Genomic DNA, 19,695 nt, shown 5'->3' on the forward strand with positions numbered 1-19,695 from the left:
AAATGGTACATTGATTGTACCTCTGATAATTTGAAAATATTCCATACTGCCCGTTTCAGCACACTGTTTCCACAAAGATGAGGTTCAGTTTGAATTCATGTGGTTATTTACTCCCATTGTTTGTGAACTATCATTCACTTTTACAGAGCTTTCTCACAAACAATGTTGACAACGACCCAGTAGCTTTGATGGTGGAAGAGAAAGCACTGAACGTGAAAGAACATTTAATGGAGAAAGCAAAAATACATTTTTTTTACCATAGTTTTGTTTTGAATGCCTAACACTGGTCATTTATCATGTAAACTGGCATTGTTCTTTTATACGTGTTGCAACTTGACTGTGAAATGGTCATTTATGTTAACTGAAGTTTCGTGCATGCTGAAATGTGAGCTGATAATGATTACGCTACCATCTTGGTTTTTTTGTTATTTTGAGTGAAACTCTTTTCATTGAAATCTATCCTTACATAGTTATATTATCAATGACGTCTATATTAACACTACAATAAAGTTCAATGTCGTTTGCCACTATCAATAATTTGATCTCCAGTCCAACTATTTGATAGCTTCAATTTTTAACAAATTTCTCTGAAAAGTGATCAACGCTTTATAGAAATCAAACAAAAATTGACAACGTACTCAACCAACACAATATGATTACGATGAGGTGGCAGCCGCAGTAATCCTTTTGCTTCTCTAGCAGCAAGTCAATTGAACAAATAAAAAAATGGACAAGCACACTCACGTTCTGGAGGCACACAACAAGTTAAACACATTTTTCAACCGAGTATTGGTCCACCGAGGTATGGATTTATCTGGAATTTCAGAATCAAAAGCTAGATTAAATTATGTGCGCGGATTTGAAGCTTCTCGTATGGCTTTCTCCTTCGGGAGCCGGATGATGCCCAGCCGCATCGTTTCGAAACATCAGCTAACGGATAAGCAAGCGAAGTGGTTGATGAAAATTTGGTTCAATTTCCACAACGCGAAAAAGAAAAAGAAAATAATAGAATCCAACCGGTCACTGTCAGTTCAACTTTGCCAACGTGGTCGGAAGCGGATTAGCCGCTATTACTAACGATTGCTATTGTGCGCTGAATATTCGCTCAGAGAGCTTGGGCATTCTTCGTGCTTTCAATTGATTTCGCTTGGGAACTACAAACCACGGGACGTGATTGGGCGAGATCCTAAAGCGACAATCCTTCGCACTGGAGGGTCTCAATTTGGAAATGTTGAACTTGTCATTTTTTGGGTTGCGCAGCTGTATCCTTTAGAGATTACTGCCGTTCGTCAAGTGGGAACAAATTAAGAAAACTCTTTTTTGGTTTCATTTGATGGTTATCTTCTCGCTTTTTCTGCCTTTCAAATGAACTTGGATATTTATAAAACAATGTTTGTGCAAATGTACGAACTTTTACAAATGGAATTTATCTATAAAGTTTCAGGCTGTTTGTTTTATACAATAGCATTTGTTGCTTTGCTTAGCTCATAATAGCTCTTTAGCTATCACTCACATCATATCAGGGCACATGCGAGTTTTTGCTTCTGCAGTTGTTCTACGACCCATGCGACATGCTATTATTCGCCGGAAGGAAACAGCGTCAGGAGGGAGTGCTGATGAAAAAGTGAAAGATAAAATTATATTCTTTTCGCTTATGTAAACCATGCTGCTCTGTCAATAAATCTATTTGAGTTTAATCTAATAAAATATAGCATATCATATCCGCTGTGTTTTCCCTGTGGAGTTGAACTCAGAAGTGCTCGTTTGCGCTCCCATGCACTAAACATATATCAGCCAGTATCAATATGGTGTCATTGCAGCATTATGTGCGTAGGAAAAAAAGACCAGATAAAGATATAAAGTGAGCAGCAGAAGCGTGGCAAATATTGTCCCTGCACCCATGGTTCCAAAAACGAGAAGATAATGTGTACTGTCGCCGCTGTGTGTTTTATGTGCTGCAGATTTGTGCGTTTTTTTTTTCGCCCGTTACACTCGCTTCAATTTGTGATTTTGCAGCCCATCATCAAGGGATATTCCATCGTTTGGAGCTTAATAACTTTGCGAATCACCCTTCCGACCGGTTGCTTAGCTTCCTGCCACTGAAAGATTTATACTTATTTGTCTGAAGTTTTCTCGCCCACATGCTGGCTTGCATTCTTTGAAGATAAAGATCCCGTTTCGTCTGACTGATGGCATGCGGAGTAAGCAGTTGTTTGCTTTTGCACAATACTAAGCCTTGCTTGATATGGTAGCGCTTTGCTGCGTGTTCTTTTTTGTACGGATGTTTTCTGATGGAAGCTACATGTGACTAACATTTTAATAGGCTTGACTTTCGGTTCATCAACGCCATATTGCCATCATTCACCTTGTCAACTCTGCAATGCACAGATTACAGGATCAACATTTATGGTCGTACTGGTTTTTTAGATTTACCGATGGTGTTACAAACTCCTCGCATGAAACAACCCATGCGTATACGTAGCGTGGTATTTCGGAGTTCGCATAAGACTGTTGAATTGCTGCTGAAAGCTGATTTCGTTTTGTTGTGTGTTTTTTTTCTTCATTTAACCATATTAACAACGAAACGCCCAATGCGGAATTCAGATAAGCTTTGCGCTGAATCTTTGATGGAGGCGCCTGGTCCTTCATGACTTACCGCATTTTTTTATGAACTGATAAATACGCTACGGTTACTGATACATTTGGACTGTGTCATCATGTGTGCTTTCGTTGCCAACCATGCTTTATTGAGTTTGTTCAAGTGCTTTTTATATATCGACATCGGTATGTAACCTCACAACACCACTTCTTTGAACACATGTGATCGCAGCATGAACATGATACACGTTCATCCACAATCGTAAGACAGGCTTAGATATTAGCATAATAATTTTCGAAAGGAACTGTTTGAAAATATTGTCCGCTTGAATGTAGGGCCGTTTATTACGAAAGCTACCAACTGACAGGGCGCACTAAGCTAATCAACCTGTGGGCCTGTGTAAGGGCATGTACATGCTTCGGGGCATGCTGATGTAATAAAAAACAGGATGTAATTTTTTTTCTGATAACGCTACGAAATGAACGAACGCACGAACGTACGAACGAATAATATTGCTGTAAAATATTTGACCATTTTTCTTTTTTCAACATTCAATGCATAAATAATCGCCAGAATGTTGCGGTTTTGTCTGGCATTGCTACAACCGCGTAAACCTTCCCTGTACCCTAAACCCTCATCATTTGTAGCATAATAATCATTGCCAATAATGCAACCGATAGCGATGAACCCCTAGTGATGATAAAACAAATAATAACACTGAAATATTACTCTGCCCGGGTGTGTATGTGTGCGTGATTAACGATGGCTGCACCTGGACGCCGATCGGATTCCGCGACTCTGGTTATGATCGCCATCGCCGTCACCCAATTGTACTGAATCGTGAACACACTTGTGAACCTGCTGGCGACCTGGCGCGACCACAAACACCGGTTGCTGGTTACTGCGCGCTAAAACAAAACCTCCCAATCACCCCCCAATCACCACCGGTTGTTCGGAAACAATCCGGAAATAAAAAACGCTCGCTCACCACCACGGCACGTTGACGCCTCTGTGTTATTTTCTTATGTTGGCTATGTTTCGCTCGGGCCGGCCGCAACAGACACGAGACGCCCGTGTTAGATCATTCAATAAAAATAATCTATGTCGATAATGATCTCGTGGTACTGGACAAACCGTGTTCGCTGCCGGTGAGTAAAGTAAAGTTTGACAACACCCGCCGAACAGCAGGTCTGCGGGGTTCTACCGACCGTTCCCACTTCCAGTTGCGTGTTGTGTTGTGTCACCCTTTTTTCCCCTAAATTGGTCTGGATCGGTCACCGTTTGCACCAGTGCGACCAGTCTTTGACGGTGGCGTTAGTTGGGATGCGTTGTGAAAAACCACAGTATGATGCTGGATCCTTACTTTACAGAACACCTCAAGCAAAAGGGGAACGTCAACAATGCACTTGCGAACGGTAAAAGGCGAACATTACCGAAAACCAATGGAATTGGTCGGATAATTTTCTTCGTATGAGTAAAAAGGTCACTCTGAGACGGACCATCATTTCATCGAATCTACGACACCGCTAAGGAAGATTTTATGACGACACGTAATTTTCCTCGCACTCTCGTTAACTGTCTATAACACTAACATGCTCTCAAGTGGAAGTTGGATGCTGCTATCCGTAACTCGCATTTTAAACCGATCGCTTATAACCGTTGTGTTTTCTTATGGGTAATTTTGTAACACTCACAAACACACCAAGCCAGTTGCAACCCAGCTTGGTATTCCCATCGAACAACTATTAATGTGCGGAATAAAATCCTCCCGCGTAATGTAGCCAGCGTAACGAATCGAAGGGATGCAAAAAAGGGTGTAACCGAAAAAAAATGGCCTATTTCGGCAACCGCGCCAAATGTGCCCTAATACGTAACGCAACATTATCGACGTTATCAAGTTTACGACCTTCGTTCCCATGCCACGACTATCATCATCTACTCCATAACGCGCCTAGTTTGAGCAGTTGCGAAAAGGAAATTGTTTTCGCACAACGCACTACGCCGGGCCCGGCAGTTCCGGGGCCAACTTCCGATCTCAAGTATTCCCCAGACAACCATTCGAAGCTTTGTCGGGGCCCATTTCTTAGATAAATTTTCATCTTTATTCGTTTTCGATTTCACTCTTCCGCATCACGCCCCCGCCGCGCACGGTCACCGGTGGGGTGAGAATTTAGAGGTGCTCCCCATAACTTCTGCCTCCCCAGTTCCCCAATCGCTGGTTTCCATTTCCAGTTTCATTTGCTGCGCCACTCGGGACAAGATTTGAAACAGACAGTGGCAGGCTGCTAAAGCCGGTGGCTGGGTGAAAAAAGTTCGTCCTTTTAGTGGCTCCCTAACGATTCACCAAAGGGGAACCGTCAAGCAGGACAATCGAAGAGTGAGTAACGGAAGCTTCTTTTCAAATTGAAGGACCGAATCGCAACCGGATCGGTGCTTGCACTTCGTAGCCGTCCGGTCGATCTTTGCCGTGATGCGAAATGGCATGGGTAGGAAAAGTTGAAAAGGTCCCACGGAAGAGAACCCTGTCTGTAGCAATCAAATGAAATCCCGTTGCGACAGTCGTCGGATGTGAGGAAATCCATGTCGATGCTTCCTCTAACTGAAACGGGTCGAAGGTTTTTTTTTGTGTGTGTTGTACTTTAATGGCTATTTTCTCGTTTTCTCACACTGATCATGGTATGTGCGAGTAATTTCGGCCTGATGTTGTGTGCTGTTGCCACACAACATACTCCATGCTTTGCTCGTTCCAAGTTGGTCAGAAGCTACCGGCAGTCCATCTGCCGAGTCCTCAACATAAATTATCGTTTAACAGTGTTATTAGGATCAGGTGTACTCCGTCTGCTGAATACCAAAGACACTGCAACGCCCAGTTTACCATAAATCAAACAAATTAACCTGTTTCTGTTTTTCCCTGCCCCTGGTGATTGCTTATCGTAATTTTTCACCAGCAGATTACTGTTTTGCTAACCAACTCCAAAATTATTATCGCTGGCACGTAGCAAAAATAACGGCGGTTTTATCGTTGATCCTCGGCACCATTTCGTATCATCGCTGACCATGCAATACACAATGGGCCCATAAAAAAAAAGAAAGCCAACACACACACCGAATCCCTTGTCAGTTTTTTCGTTGTACGCTAAGGAGATTAACCATTTGCTCCGATGCCGATAAGCCAAAATTTAGCACTCATTACGGTGCTCTTTACGAGTCCAAAAACATTCAATCCCATGAGCTATGAGCGTGGCGTACGACTCAGGCATCTCTTCAATGCGAAACCCCTCACGTGGCACGTGCTGCCGCGGCTCCAAAACAGGCACGCACACTTTTCACCAGGGGATAATGGGAAAATTTAAATCTAAAACTGTTCCTTTTTCTGTCGAGAGGTACGTGGCGCTTCCGATTCTAAATAGAACCACCAACACCGGAGATAATGTGCTCGGTGATAGAAGCCGCTGCCGTGCGGTCGAGTAACGTAGACATCACAGGTGTATCCTTTGGGAGGGTGATATATTCCGGTCGATTTATGGATGCCACTGCACAGCGCACCAATTTGGGTGAATATCAGCTTGATTTGTTGCTAGTTTGGCTTTGGAGGGTTGGCGAGAATGGATGTTAATAGGATTACATCTTCTTGCTGTGATTACATTCACAGGTCGGGTGTAATGTCTGTTCTTTTATCGTCGCTGAACAAATCGTTGATTCAAAAGCTAATTTTCTATGGGATTTGTCATTGCCCGGCCTAAGGAAACTGTTTTTAATCTTTTAAACAGCACCAAAGGGGCTTCCAAAGCATGCCAAATTGGGCAAAATGCTTAATCAATACGTAAATTTTTTGTAATCATACATCTCGGCTCCGTTAATCGGGCAGAGCTTTGTTCATTTGTAGATAAGCAACAATTTTCTGTTAAGGAATTCTGCCTTATAGCTCGTAGATACCTTTTCGTTGACATGTTTTCCCGAGGTAAAGGTGAATTTTTCTTCCACATTGCCACGCATACGGAACGCTATTGGATATTTCGATCAAATTTGTACCCACTAGCACAATTACGATGCAGATATTTTGCGTTTTGCCAATTTAAACACCACATGTGTGCCTAGTTCAGGCTGCTCTATTCGTCATCGTTCAACTCGTCTCGACTGACTAGCGATGGACGAAACAGAACAGTAAATATGGCTTGCATGTTGCTACTCCATCATAATTTAGCTTCATTCCACACAAACCCCCCGGTACACACGCTTCCACCGGGCCATCGTGGCCAGGTGAAGCCAAACTGTAATGAAACCTCAGTCAACGTCAGATGCCAAAAGCTTCATGCAGCAGTGAAATGGTTTGCCTCACGAATCGCAAACGCCAATCGTACGCCGCATCAACAACAACACCTCCATGGCTTCCATGGGAAAAGTCTGGTCGTTTGATGGCGCAAGGCACCCAATGGACGGTCAAAAGGATAACGATGCCCCGGTAATATCATCCCACATGCATTCGGTGCTTGCGAGTCACTGCATACGAACCAAGCAGATGGTGATTACTCCAAGGAATTTTCACGCCATTAGTATTTTGCCAGGTGCGCCAAGGCTGCCACACGCTGAACATTTTATTGCTATTCCGTATATGGTACAAATATTACGACCCAAACAACAGCTTTCACTCTTCCCGGGCCCTGCTAGCGCTATCCTTGCAACGAATGCAACGACTCCCAGTTATAACGACCCTCCAGACTTGCGTGTCCGCTCGCGAAGTCGTTTATCTGTTTGTCCTGATTATTTCATTGGTTGGGTGGCGCCGATTCATCGATGGCGTTTTTTTTTCTTCTTCTTTTGTTTCAATTTTCCCGACACTTGTATGTAGTGTGACGAATCGATTTTCAAAACCTCACCAAAATAAACCTCATTTTGTGTGTGTGTTTTATTGGTGAAAGAGTTCGAGTTATGCAGCGTGTATTTTGTGGCCTTCATTTTCCGATACTCCGTGAATCAAATCAAACACACCTGAGTGCGTTTTACAACTCGTTCAATGTTTCTTCCTACTCCAACTAAGCCCAACTAATGCTTGTTTGACGTGAGAATGCCCTAACTGTGTGTTTACTTTGCTTGCAGTACGATTCAAGTTAAAACTTTAACCGTTTCAACAAGTGGTTTTTATTTGTTTTCTTCCATTAAGCAGTATTAAATGTTTACATTAAAGTGTCCTTATCGAAGATCAATATTGTTAAGCATCATCCGCAGAACAGCTATTCATTCCCTTTCTAACGCACATGTTTGGTTATTTCTCTCTTAATTTCACCGTATCGCTTTTCTTGGCGTCCGATTTGGGTCCGTGCCGGTTGGGACTGAATTACAAACAAAAAACGCGACTGTGCCTCGCGATTTGAAATTCCGAACATAAACCAAAAAAAAAACCCCAAAAGGTGCATCCCTGTGGCCGTTACCGTCACAACACGGTGGTGTTCATTCTGGCGAAGGAGTATAATCTGAAAAATCTCCGTACCATCCACCGGCTGGATCGGCTCACGTCCGGGTTGCTGCTGTTCGGTCGCAGCCCCAAAAAGGCCCGCCAAATGGAGCACCAGATCCGGAACCGACAGGTGCGGAAGGAGTACATCTGCCGGGTGGAGGGCGAATTTCCAGAGTAAGTACCACACGACCCGATAATACGATAAGCAACGGCACCCTTCTCCCCTGTAGCTAAAGTATGCAAATTGATTGGAATCTCGAACCCCCCGTCATCCATCCATCCCGTTCGATCGCATCGTCTTGTGCTAATCGGATAACGGACTCGTAAGACCGGACCATCGATCCCTCCCGGTGTGCCGAATAGTTCGCCGGCGACTGATTACATGTGAATCGAATTAGTACCCTGTGAAATATGTCGTCCCTGTGATTGAAACTCAGCATCTGAAAACTAATCCATCGTGGGTCATCCATCCGTGTAAATACGGGGCGGGTTTTGAAACAGTAGCTCAGGGTTTTTTTTTTTTCGTCGGTGCTTTTGAAATTAAACCGCCCATGAACTCAACGCGAGTGGGTGGAGTGAGACAACCCACACTGACTTCCGGCAATTCCCATGCAATTTCGCTGACCGCACGGAAGCATATTTAACCTAAAATTACCAAATTGGCTGCGTTTGGTTTTTCGAAACCAAACACCATCCAAGCGTGCCATGGCGGCTGAAACGCGCGCATCCGTTACAGATATGGTAATGACAATTAAATTAAATCACTGCCCTCCCGTCCCGTTTTGTGCTCAATTGTCCCGAATTTTGTGAATGGGAAAATTTCATTCGCAATGGCCTCGATCCAAGAGCATCTCCCGCGGTGGTTGCAACGGGTGGTTTCAAAGCATAGCGAGCAAAGCGAATCCGGACACCCCGAAGTTCGACCTCCATCGGAAGTTTGTCAGCTTATAAGGATTCCAATTATGTGAGTTTACCGACGCGCGCGTGTGTGTGTGTGTGTGTGTGGTTGCGCTAACTGGATCCGAATGCTTGCGTATGCTGAAAGCTTCCTTCGCTCGCCGAAATGCGCGAGGATCTGTGGAAGGACGCACGCTATGCTTCATCGACCGAGACAGACACTAATGGAAGCTGGCGACGTTCGGGGGCCAAGCAAACTCATCCGGACCCCGCCGAGATGTGTGTGTGTGTGTGTGTGTGTGACTGTGTTTGTACGCGGCGGTAATTCTTAGTCTAGGAGTCTCCCGGGAGCGTTCCATCCGTGGGAAATTGTGTCATGTTAGTCTTGCCACCCCCACTGCGTGTGAGCTCGTGGGTTGCTTTTGATTGAAGCGAAAGCGTCGGGAAAGAAGAGTGAAAAAAAAGGACGAATCACCGACCACCGCCGGCCATTTCTGCGTGACTATGACATCAGCTGATCAATGACTCAACGAAATAGAGAGAGAGAGAGCGTGTCTGGAAGCTAGACGAGAGGGCAATGTAAGACGCGAGTCCGGGCGCCAATCCAAGCACAGCTAGACGTCCGGCCGGACGCATGAATGGATGGATGAACCGGCGGAATTGATTCAGTATCACTTTGGAGCCTTTCCGTCAACTCGTATCACATTTCCCGTGCTTCGCGTTCACCATTCCCTTTTGCAGCGGCATCATCGAGTGCAAGGAGCCAATCGAGGTAGTCAGCTACAAGATCGGCGTGTGCAAGGTTTCTCCCAAGGGCAAGGAATGTACGACCACGTTCCAGAAGCTCGGTTTCAACGGCAGCAGCAGCGTCGTCCTGTGCAAACCCCTCACTGGCCGCATGCACCAGATTCGGGTGCATCTGCAGTACCTCGGTAAGGAATACGGCCGGGCATCTCCCCGAGTGCCACTTGTTTGCACGGCATGAATCAATTTCGACGCCGGTAATTTTCCTCCACACGGTCCGGCACTATATCTGTTTCTTTCCGTTCCATTTTCTCGGTCGCTGGCAACGTGGTTGGTGCGGTTTTTTTTTGTTGTTTGCTTCTTTGTCCATCGTTGTTGCTGCCTTCGAACGGCGCAAAATCCTCTCGGGCAAACCCACAGGATACCCGGTCGTGAATGATCCACTGTACAACCACGACGTGTTCGGGCCGGCAAAGGGCCGCGGTGGCGATATCGGCGGCAAAAGTGACGAGCAGCTGGTGAAGGATCTGATCAATATTCACAATGCAGAAAATTGGCTCGGCATCGACGGTGACTCGGATCTGTCAATGTTTAAACCGATGAAAAATGACCTGGACGATGTGAAGGGTAAGTAGCGGAGGACATGTGGGTGGATTTAGGTTCCGAGGGTGTGGTTTTTTATTCCCCATTTGGGCACGGTGGAATCGCGCGGTCGATGGAACCGTAATGGATCACGGCGAACATCGTCCACTGATTGCATCGTCGTGTATCGCTTCTGCCAACAGGACAAATTCTATCCGACGACGACTCGGAGAGTGTATCCCGCGAGGCATCGCCCTGCTCGGAAAGCCCCCGGCCCGTATCGCTGGGCAGCGAAAGCCCCCACGAGAATATGTGCGCCTCGATGCTGATTCCGAATGCACTGAACGCGGTCAGCAGCGCCGGCATCGGGACAAGCGTCAGCACCGGCACCACGAACAATGCCGCCATCGTCAGTGCCGTGGGAACCAACACCACCATGCTGTGCAGCCGGATGCAGTCCCAGAAGGTAATTACGAAAACAAAAAAAAAATATGTCTACCCACCTCATTTTCATTTACAATTCTCCCGGTGCACTCGTGGAAAGAGTTTATCATGCGTTTGTCGTCAATTTTGGCGGGAAGCGCCCGAGTTGATTCGATTCGCACCCAAAGCAAGCGTACGAGCGTGAATTTGGAACGACAGTTCATTCGCGTGTTCGCATCGCAAATCAAATTCAAACTACCCAACTACTCCCCGGAACCCAACGCTGTGCCGGGGTTCATTAATTAATCGGACGCGTGAAATTGTCCCGTAACAGGTAACCGGCTCGCAAAGCCTGAATTTGCCACGCCAAAAACCACCTGCCAAGAATTTAACAAGAATTTTGCCCACAACAACACACTTTTGGGGGCTTGGGCTACGAGCAGAAGGCCAACGGTGATAGGTGATAATCTGGCGAAATTCTAAACACAAACACCCCCTAACAACGAGCACCCCCCCCCAAAAACCGGGCCCAACTTTGCCGATGCCCTGTGCGCCTGTCAGATTTGCTCATTTAATTTTAAATAATAATAGCAATTCGGTTTTCGAGGTTCATTAAAAACTTTTCCCGATCTCTTCTCGCACCCGGTCATGCTCGCGTACATCCGCGAGCACCTAATCGCGATGTCAGTTGAAGCGGAAATGAGAGGAGTAGGAGGGGGGGGGGGCGGAGGGCGCGGAAGGACGAGAAAAAAAACTTCTTGTTATCACGATACGCAGATAATGATCCTTGCGCGCCTTCATGCAAAAACTGTTCAGCTCACTTATGGGGCAAAGTCTGCGATGAATCGTGTGATAGGCAAAAGGCGAACGAGCTAGTCTCGAATGGTAGTTCTAATTTTCTTTCCGTCGGATTGTGTGTGGGTGTTTCTTTCTGTTTTTTTTTTGCTCTTTTCTTTTGCGCTCTTCTGTCGTTGCTCCTCTCAAACGCAATCTGTTGAACGGTGTGGCGCTGCCGTGACCGTGGTAAACGTCGGACCGGAAGCACTCCCAAACGAACGAATCATACGGCGACCGACATTGCCGGGGCATTCTGAATTTTTTTTTCTCTCTCTCCTTTTTTGACAAGAAAAGACGGAGTGCATATTCCAGAAAGTGCAATTTTCTTTGATAGTTTGTTTAACTGAGCTCAAATGCTGTTTTCCATTCGCCGCTGCCGCCATCCTTATGCAAAGTGCTGCGAACCAAAATGTCCTGCCGCGCGTTTGGTGTGGGTGAGTTTGTGAGTGTTTTTTCTTCGTAAAAACTCAGTGCTAGTGTCATTTGCCGGCCTAAAAGTGTACGCTCGCCCGCGCGCGCTCTTTCTCGATCTTTCCTCCCGTCAGAGCCGAGAAATGCCGTCCCATCTCGTTTCGCGTGGCATTTCAGGAGCTGTGATGGAACGGAGGAAATTAAATTAAATACCAGTCCGGTGTGCGCTCTTTCATCCCACCACTCTTAGGCCACCGGTTCGCGCCACGGCTGAATTCGTTACGGTTGGCTTCCCATAGCTTCCGGCGATAGTTCTGCCCGTGACAGGCAGCACAAGAACGATAAGGTGCCAGCCAGTGCAACTCACCACGTCCAACCTGTTGAAACCCTACGGTCGCGAGACTGTGCGGCGAAAAGCAAACGCGGGGCCCACTCGGGTGCGGCAAAAAGCAGTGGAACTATTTCCTCCCACCTTGCGATAATGATCCCCCAAATGCCATCGCCATTTATGATAGCGCAGTAATATCTTATCGTAGCGAACCGGCTGCGGAGGTGGGAATATCCTGCACCAAAAAAAAAGGATGACAGAGCGGACTGCCGCAGCGGGTTGGCTGGCTGAGTGGATGGCATTAATCTATGGAATGCGTTACAATATTGAGCGCGGCGAACGTTATATTTTTGCTACGCTTAGCCATGCATACGTATTTCTTCCACCACTGAAAGGATAATTCCAGCGGTAATAATAATCCATCCATTCTCCATCGTCCTCGCTTGTTAGCCCCTTTTTACCAGGCAATATATGCTTTCGCTTGCCAAATGTCGAATAGGAAAACGCGCGCTGACCGCCATGTGAAAATTGTTTCAGTCATAATTAAAGGACCCGTTCCCTCCCAGGAATAACCACCCGCTCGAAAAGGGGACCACCTCGAGGTGGTGTTGAAGTGTTGTTTAAATATTTGAAACCGAGCACAAAGCAAGCACCACCACCAGTGCTTTGAAAACTATCATAAATTTATGGCGCAATTTCTGACCAAAGTGAGAAATCACCCCGCACCAAAAACGGCACGTCGTCTGGTCGGCTCATGTGTGCGCTTGTCGTTACCATTCGCTCTCGAGAAAGTGACACTAGCTGTGACAACAAGTCGAAACGATAAGAAGTGGTGAGTTTGCATTGAAAGGCTTGATGTATATATATACGTATTCATGTACTTGTACCCGATGCGCGCCGTACGCTTGAACAGTTCAACGGAGGCAGGTTCGTTCCGTTGCTTCCTTCCACTAGTCTTGAGCAAGCGTGACTTTAAGAATACCGCGATCGGTTAAAGGACCGCCGCGACGAGCAGCAAACGCACTCCACAATATGACGCACTCTGGTACGACCCGAGCGCCGAGACGTCCTGATTTTGATGGTAGCGTTATTTCTTATCTGTACCACCGGCGTCAAACTCACGAATTATAATGATGTTTGTTCAGCTTGCGTAAATGGAACTGGAAAGCGGAAAAGTGAAATCATTGATGTTAATTAGACATAAATTTAGCCCGTCGGTTTTTGGCGGCTTTGGGGGCTTCTGATGGTTTGGTGGTTTTCTGCAATAGTTTCGATTTAAAGGAAGCTTTCAAGACGCTACGCTTAGAAAACACCATCGGTACAAACGCACCAGAGCCTGGTTGCGTTGCGATGGCACCATAATAAATCCATAATTTCGCGGCCCCCGTGTTCATTCCGAATCATCACCACGCGCGGCGGTGATGTGATACAGCTTCAAAAGCCATCAGCAAAGCCAAACAACCACTCGAGTCGCGTGACAAATGCGATAGCGATTTGGGCTAAAGTCAACCACCCCTAATGAGGCTTACGAGTCTTATGCGCCACCTCCTCCAGCGGCCAGGTCGTCGTTTATGGTAATTCCACTGTTGATCAACGGATGGATCTTTCTTTAATTGATTGCGGCTGAATGCCGTGGCGAGATAACGCTAATTTCTCCTGGCTAAACTCGAGCCATCACCTCCCTTTTTGCACCGGCGTCCGTGGGCGCAAGGTCGCACGCCTTACGCGCGGCTGCATTATGCAACTTCCAGTAATTTACCGACCGACATAAAAGCTCGCAACACATAATTAATCCCTATTTCCATTAATCTCGGCTAAGGCGCGCGTGCTAAAAGGAAATTTGAATTAGCACAGCACAGCACAGCACAGATGCACCAGGCAAGCTGCCGACTCCCGGTGCCCGTTTCCCGGTGATGCCCCATCGTTGATAACGAGCAAGATAATTTGTTTGCTTAACGGTATTCCTGACGGCATAGCTAATTCGATTGCCCATTCATTAGCAATGCCAGGCCGCCATCTGTGCAATGATAGTCCTCTGCCGCACGTTGCACCGACGGGTGTGGGAGGTTTAGAGACAGCTTCTTTTTTTTTGTTTGTTGTTGGTTCTATGAACACGATCATCCTGCACTAGCCATCCTGCCACCTGGGCCGTGTGCACCAAATTGGGCAGTAATGCATCCTTTGTTCGCGTGCGCGCTCGGCATATGCGCGAATAAAATGGTTCCCAACCATCCGGCTAAACTACAAACGATGGGTTAGGGGGAACCGAACGAAAAACCACCCATTTACATCCGAAATCTAATATTAAAGAGGTTTTATTGCATTTTCGGCAATTTGCTGCGATATTATTTCACTACTACTACACGTAACCTGATTAGTATCTCATTATAAATAGATACCGAGAATCTGGCCTCCCCGGCTCAACCCCGTTTATAAGCCCGACTCCGGTGCTACGGTTGGGATTTTGCACGCTCCCAGTGCTGCTGCTTGCTCCGTTGGCTTTGCTTGCACATCGAAACCGCTCTTCCCTGACCACCGGGACAACCCAGGACCCCCCCTCGCTCCCCCCACCGGTAGGGGTCGTGAGGGATTTATGAGCCATTTGGGGACCGAACTCGGGTGGAAAGGATTCGCCATGGCGGGCCGCGCCTCCCTGTGGATTCGCTTCGGTTTTCGAATATTCAATTTAAATCCTGGAAAAGTGCACACCGACAGCAATTGCACCCCCCCCCCCCTTGTCAAAGGTACGGTGTGGTCTGTCCACTTTCGGGTCGGTCAAATCTGGATGCATTCGAATGGTTTTTGGGAGTGTTTTGCTTTTGCGGGCGCTCTCGAAACCATGGACCATGGTGTGCGAGAGCAGGCGTAAAACAAACCGGGTTAAATGTGACCATTATGAGTCGGTATCCGTTGCACGAACGTGGCCGAGACGGGGTGGTTTCGGGGGATGGTATTATGTCCCTGCGGTGACCACCGGACTTAGTGGTTATTTATACTAATTTTCACCGATCCATTCGCAGTTCGTCGCCGGCGTATCCTGGCGTGGCGAATAGTCGACTATCGACTATGGCGTGCATGTTGGCGGGCTCGTTTAAACTAAACCCTCCGTTCGCTTGGCGCGGTTCGCCCGTGTGCATGAAACAATTGAAAGTGTAGCGCAATTTCACACGTTTGTTTTCAACCAAAATGGAACCCATACATTCGCGCCATAAGCCGTGAACGTGAAGCAACGGTCGTGCAAATGCACGTAAATGCACACCCCGGAATATGTTCCTCATCATCATTGCCATCGGCTGGGGTTTTCAAGCGTCTCCTTAGCCCAAACCTCCATTACAGGCGCTGGTGGTACGGTCATAGATTTTCATAATTAAATTTGTGTGTTCACAGCGAAAACCAAAATCAGCTTGGGAATGCACCAAACGTGCCGCTACGCCGTCTCCGACCTCGGCAATTGCAACCACCGCTCCACCGGTCGACGATGCAGGAGCAGCAGCGTTTCAAGAGTGCAACAAATTGGCACCAGCACCCACCGGCGGTGCTGCCGCTGCCGATGTTGCCGGTGTTAATGTGAGTTTCGGGCCTGGCCTGGCTAGGCTTGCAACACGAGTGTTTCGGTTTTTCCATCCCACCACCACTACTTCATAGACTGCTTGTTAGCAAACCACGTGCTGGTCACGTGTAGGACAACGTGTGCTCTCCTCCTTTCGGTTGTGAGCGAATTTTGGCTGCGCGAATTTATTTAACAATCGAAAATCCCCACCTGTCTGGGGGAGGTTCACCAGCCACAGTCAGCCAGCGTTTGCCTTGCTACGTTTTAAGAAAACCCATTGCTCCCTGCAATCTGCCACCGACCGCCCTTTCTAGCCATCTAATCCATCATGATAGCTGCTGAATCATATAATCACCGAATCTAATTACCGATTGCATTTTCCCGTTTTCCCCCCTCCCCTTTTGGTAAACCCACCCGCTAGCTACTAGTGCCGTTGAACTGCAGTTGTTGAGTCGACATACACGTCTCGCATCCGTGGGTCTTTGCCTTAAGCTTCTTACCCGTTAGCACAGCTCCCTTAATCCTGCCGTAGATTACGGTCAGCGGTAGCCCGATATTAACAGCAATGTATCTCGTAGCTTGTTGTCCCACCGTTGTTCACACCGTTGTATTACCGAACCCCTCAAATCAAACAACGGTTGGTCCCCCGAAACGAAGAAAACCGCCCTTTGCTGCACGATTTTGCTGTGTTTGGTGTGTTTGGTTGCAGCTGTGTGATTTTTTGTGTGTGTGTGTGCATCCCGCCCTTAGACTGGCTTACATTAACAAGGCCCCTGAAGCTCCTGCGGAACGATGGGGCTACATTTCAACAACAAAAAAATAGAACAAGCTAAAAATTGTGTACTGTGTGTGCTTTTTTGAATGGACCCATTTTTTACGACTTACACGTATGTTTTTTTTTTCTTCTTTCTTGCCTTTCTGCCCACGCCAGGTTACCGTTGCAACGCAGACCGGCCACGAATCGCCCGACTTAGCCTTTAATCCGGATAAAATGACAACCGACAAGCACTGCTACGAATGCAAGGTGCGCTATCGGGACCCGAAGCCGCAGGATTTGGTCATGTATTTGCACGCTTGGAAGTACAAGGTATGTAGCCAAAGGAATCATTGGTGATAGTGCTGGTCACAAAAGGATACTTTCTGTTCATTTTTCACTGTTCATTTTCGAAAGTTTACGAAAGAGCTATTTAAAAATGCTTGATTTGAATCAACGAAGTGGTTTAATGGTTTCAAAATTAGCATTACGAATTCACGATTGCTTAATCGCCAATTTCGCTGAACCACGCCTAATGCAGGGTATAATTACGCCAGAACCTATTACCAACAGCAGGCGGGTCAGGCTACTCATTATTTGAATAAGCATTAGCCTCCATGGCAACACACATTGCCCGGGTTGCTACAATACGTTTTCCCATTGTCATCGGGCGGAGACAAAAACAACCTGCACCAATATGACCACCAACTGTGCCGCTTCACAGTGACGATTTTAATTCTTCATTTACACCCCTTTTGCGCGCCGCGGGACGAAAAGAATTACAGGCAACAGGAAGGAGCAACAGTGCGCAAGCGAGAGAGAAAAAAAAACACTCCCTTAATCGCTCTAGATCCCCCGTTCGCTGTCCGGCGAAATGAGCTCGGCGACACATTTGCGTGTCACGAGTGACGTGATCCACGCTCGCGGTGAAAATGAAAAAGGATAACGCGTGCTCGACGTCATCCTGAACCGGTGGCTTATCATCACCGTTGCTACTGGCCGTATTCATCATATCACGGCGTGGAGTGTCGCGTTCACTGAACGCTGTCCCGTTCCCAGGACATGGCCAACTGGTTGATGAGCAACTTTGCGGTATTCCCAGATGGACATACGATTTTCCTTTCTTTTCCTTTTTTTTTTGTATTTCTTTTTAGCTCTCAACCATTTCGCGCCACGTAACGCGTCAGCCGGTAAACGATTTGTGCAGAGTTGCATAAGCTGTCGCAATGGCACACAGGAAATTATCATTTCCATACGTTTGTTTATGCGTGGTCATTTGGCGGAAAATCCAGACCGGTTCTGTTCCGTCATAAGCGAGGAAACTTTTTTGTGCCCCGAGTGTTCGGGCAAATTTCAATTTCATATGAAATACGTTTATCTCCATTGTCACTCCACCGTTATGCTGATGGTGTTTCCGGATAGCTGTGTAAAATGTTTGGATTGTTGTGCACGGACAGCTTTTGCTCGACAAATTCGCAATACTGTGCAAATTTTGCTTCATGCTTTCAATGTAAAATTTCTCACCCACCGATAAAATGCCTGATAACCATTGAAATATTAAATAAAAAAATCGTCATGCTAACTTTTTCCTACCATCTCGCTCCATTTCTCTACAGGGTCCTGGTTGGGAGTACGAAACGGAGCTACCGGATTGGGCTAGGGTAGATTGGCACGATAATTATTTCGAGTAAAACACTCATCATGCCCGGCCAGTCGAGCCAACCACTCTCATCGTGAAGGGTGAACACAACTCCAACCATAGCACAAAAGGAAACGCGATGCAAGCAAAGCAAAACTCAACCGGACTGCACTTCAGGGCCGGCGAGTAACTGTGACCAAAACACATGTGATTTCGACATGCGTGTTCTACGTAACGTAAGTCGGGCGACTTGCATAATCATAAACTACAAGAAAAGTAACCACAACGTAACTACACAACTACAAAGACATACCGAATGGATCAAAATGCATATTTGAGGCGTATTGCGCCTGAAACGCAAAGAACCTTGGTAGGGATATTTTTGTCTTACAACGATATTTAATAGGAAACCATAGAATCAACCACTTGAAACCAGTGGTTCGCGAGAGAAAAAGAAGAAGAGTCTTACCAAACAAAGAGCCACAGAAGATCATAAATCAGGACGAATAGAGCGTACCATGTAGGGAATTCATCCTATTTACATGAACAGTAACAAACACGCGCTGATAGAGCGGCGATCGGCGTGTGATCGCTTGCTTTGGACAGGCGGCTTTAAGGGAAGCTCCTAAAAGCTTCCCAAGCTCGATATGTAAGTTAATTCTCTTTTATATCACAAAATGTTTCCACCACACGCATCGATACAAAGAAATAGCTTTCAAAGCTAGGAGGAATAGGGATGGCGTAGTTCTTCCAGTTCTGCGACAGATTGTACTGCAGTTAACGTCAAATTTTGCTGTAACAGCGGGATGAAGGCTAGCTGCATAAAGCTAACCCAACTACTTCATCCACAGAGAAAACAAATGGGAGTCTTAAAGTGCGTATCTTAGACTAGAGTTTTATGGGCATACTGTTTTCTTAGCATATTACATCTTTCGAATTATATCATTTTCTACAGATTTCTATTGAGAAATCGTTCTACGCGACGCCGAATTTAAATGTAGTATATATTTCCGAGGGCTAAGAAGCGTTTCAATGAATTTTCTAGACGTTGTTTGAAATAGTTTTTAGTTTGTTTAGCTATGTTGATGATTTGTAAACAAAAAATTGCACCGTAATTTGAACTATTTTATGCATTTATAGCACTCTATAGCTCCCTCTCCCAACCTCTCCCTTACGTACATAAGCGATCGTGCTATGAGGCCGTACATATTCGTATAACGTAGGGTAACATGAAAAGGTGGTAAAAAAATGGGAGCGTAAATGATAAAATATGCGATTGAAAATAGACAATACAGTGACGTTTAGTTTGCGCAACTGGCCTCAGATATGGCACCAGGGCAGGGCACACGAAACTGGAATTCGTAAACAACAAAATTGATACCAAAACGGATGCATACAAGAGTTCTGTTGGATAGTTTACTATGTTTAAGCAGCTCGAAACAGCTCGACGACGACAAAGCGAAAGTGTCGTAAAAA

At 46.3% G+C, this 19,695-nt stretch overlaps 1 protein-coding gene across 1 annotated transcript in view; it reads left to right on the forward strand.

Annotated features, from left to right (window-relative positions):
- LOC128727684 (pseudouridylate synthase RPUSD2-like) overlaps positions 1 to 18,355 on the forward strand; it is a 90,736-nt gene extending 72,381 nt beyond the window's left edge. The window contains exons 6-11 of the mRNA XM_053821623.1: positions 8,008 to 8,228; positions 9,693 to 9,883; positions 10,116 to 10,322; positions 10,481 to 10,743; positions 16,758 to 16,913; positions 18,197 to 18,355. Coding sequence (XP_053677598.1) covers positions 8,008 to 8,228; positions 9,693 to 9,883; positions 10,116 to 10,322; positions 10,481 to 10,743; positions 16,758 to 16,913; positions 18,197 to 18,271 — 1,113 coding nt within the window. The 3' untranslated portion in view covers positions 18,272 to 18,355. The remainder of the gene's footprint in view (positions 1 to 8,007; positions 8,229 to 9,692; positions 9,884 to 10,115; positions 10,323 to 10,480; positions 10,744 to 16,757; positions 16,914 to 18,196) is intronic.
- Positions 18,356 to 19,695: the final 1,340 nt, after the last annotated feature.

Source organism: Anopheles nili, chromosome 3, assembly GCF_943737925.1.
Source record: "Anopheles nili chromosome 3, idAnoNiliSN_F5_01, whole genome shotgun sequence".
Taxonomy (NCBI): domain Eukaryota; kingdom Metazoa; phylum Arthropoda; class Insecta; order Diptera; family Culicidae; genus Anopheles; species Anopheles nili.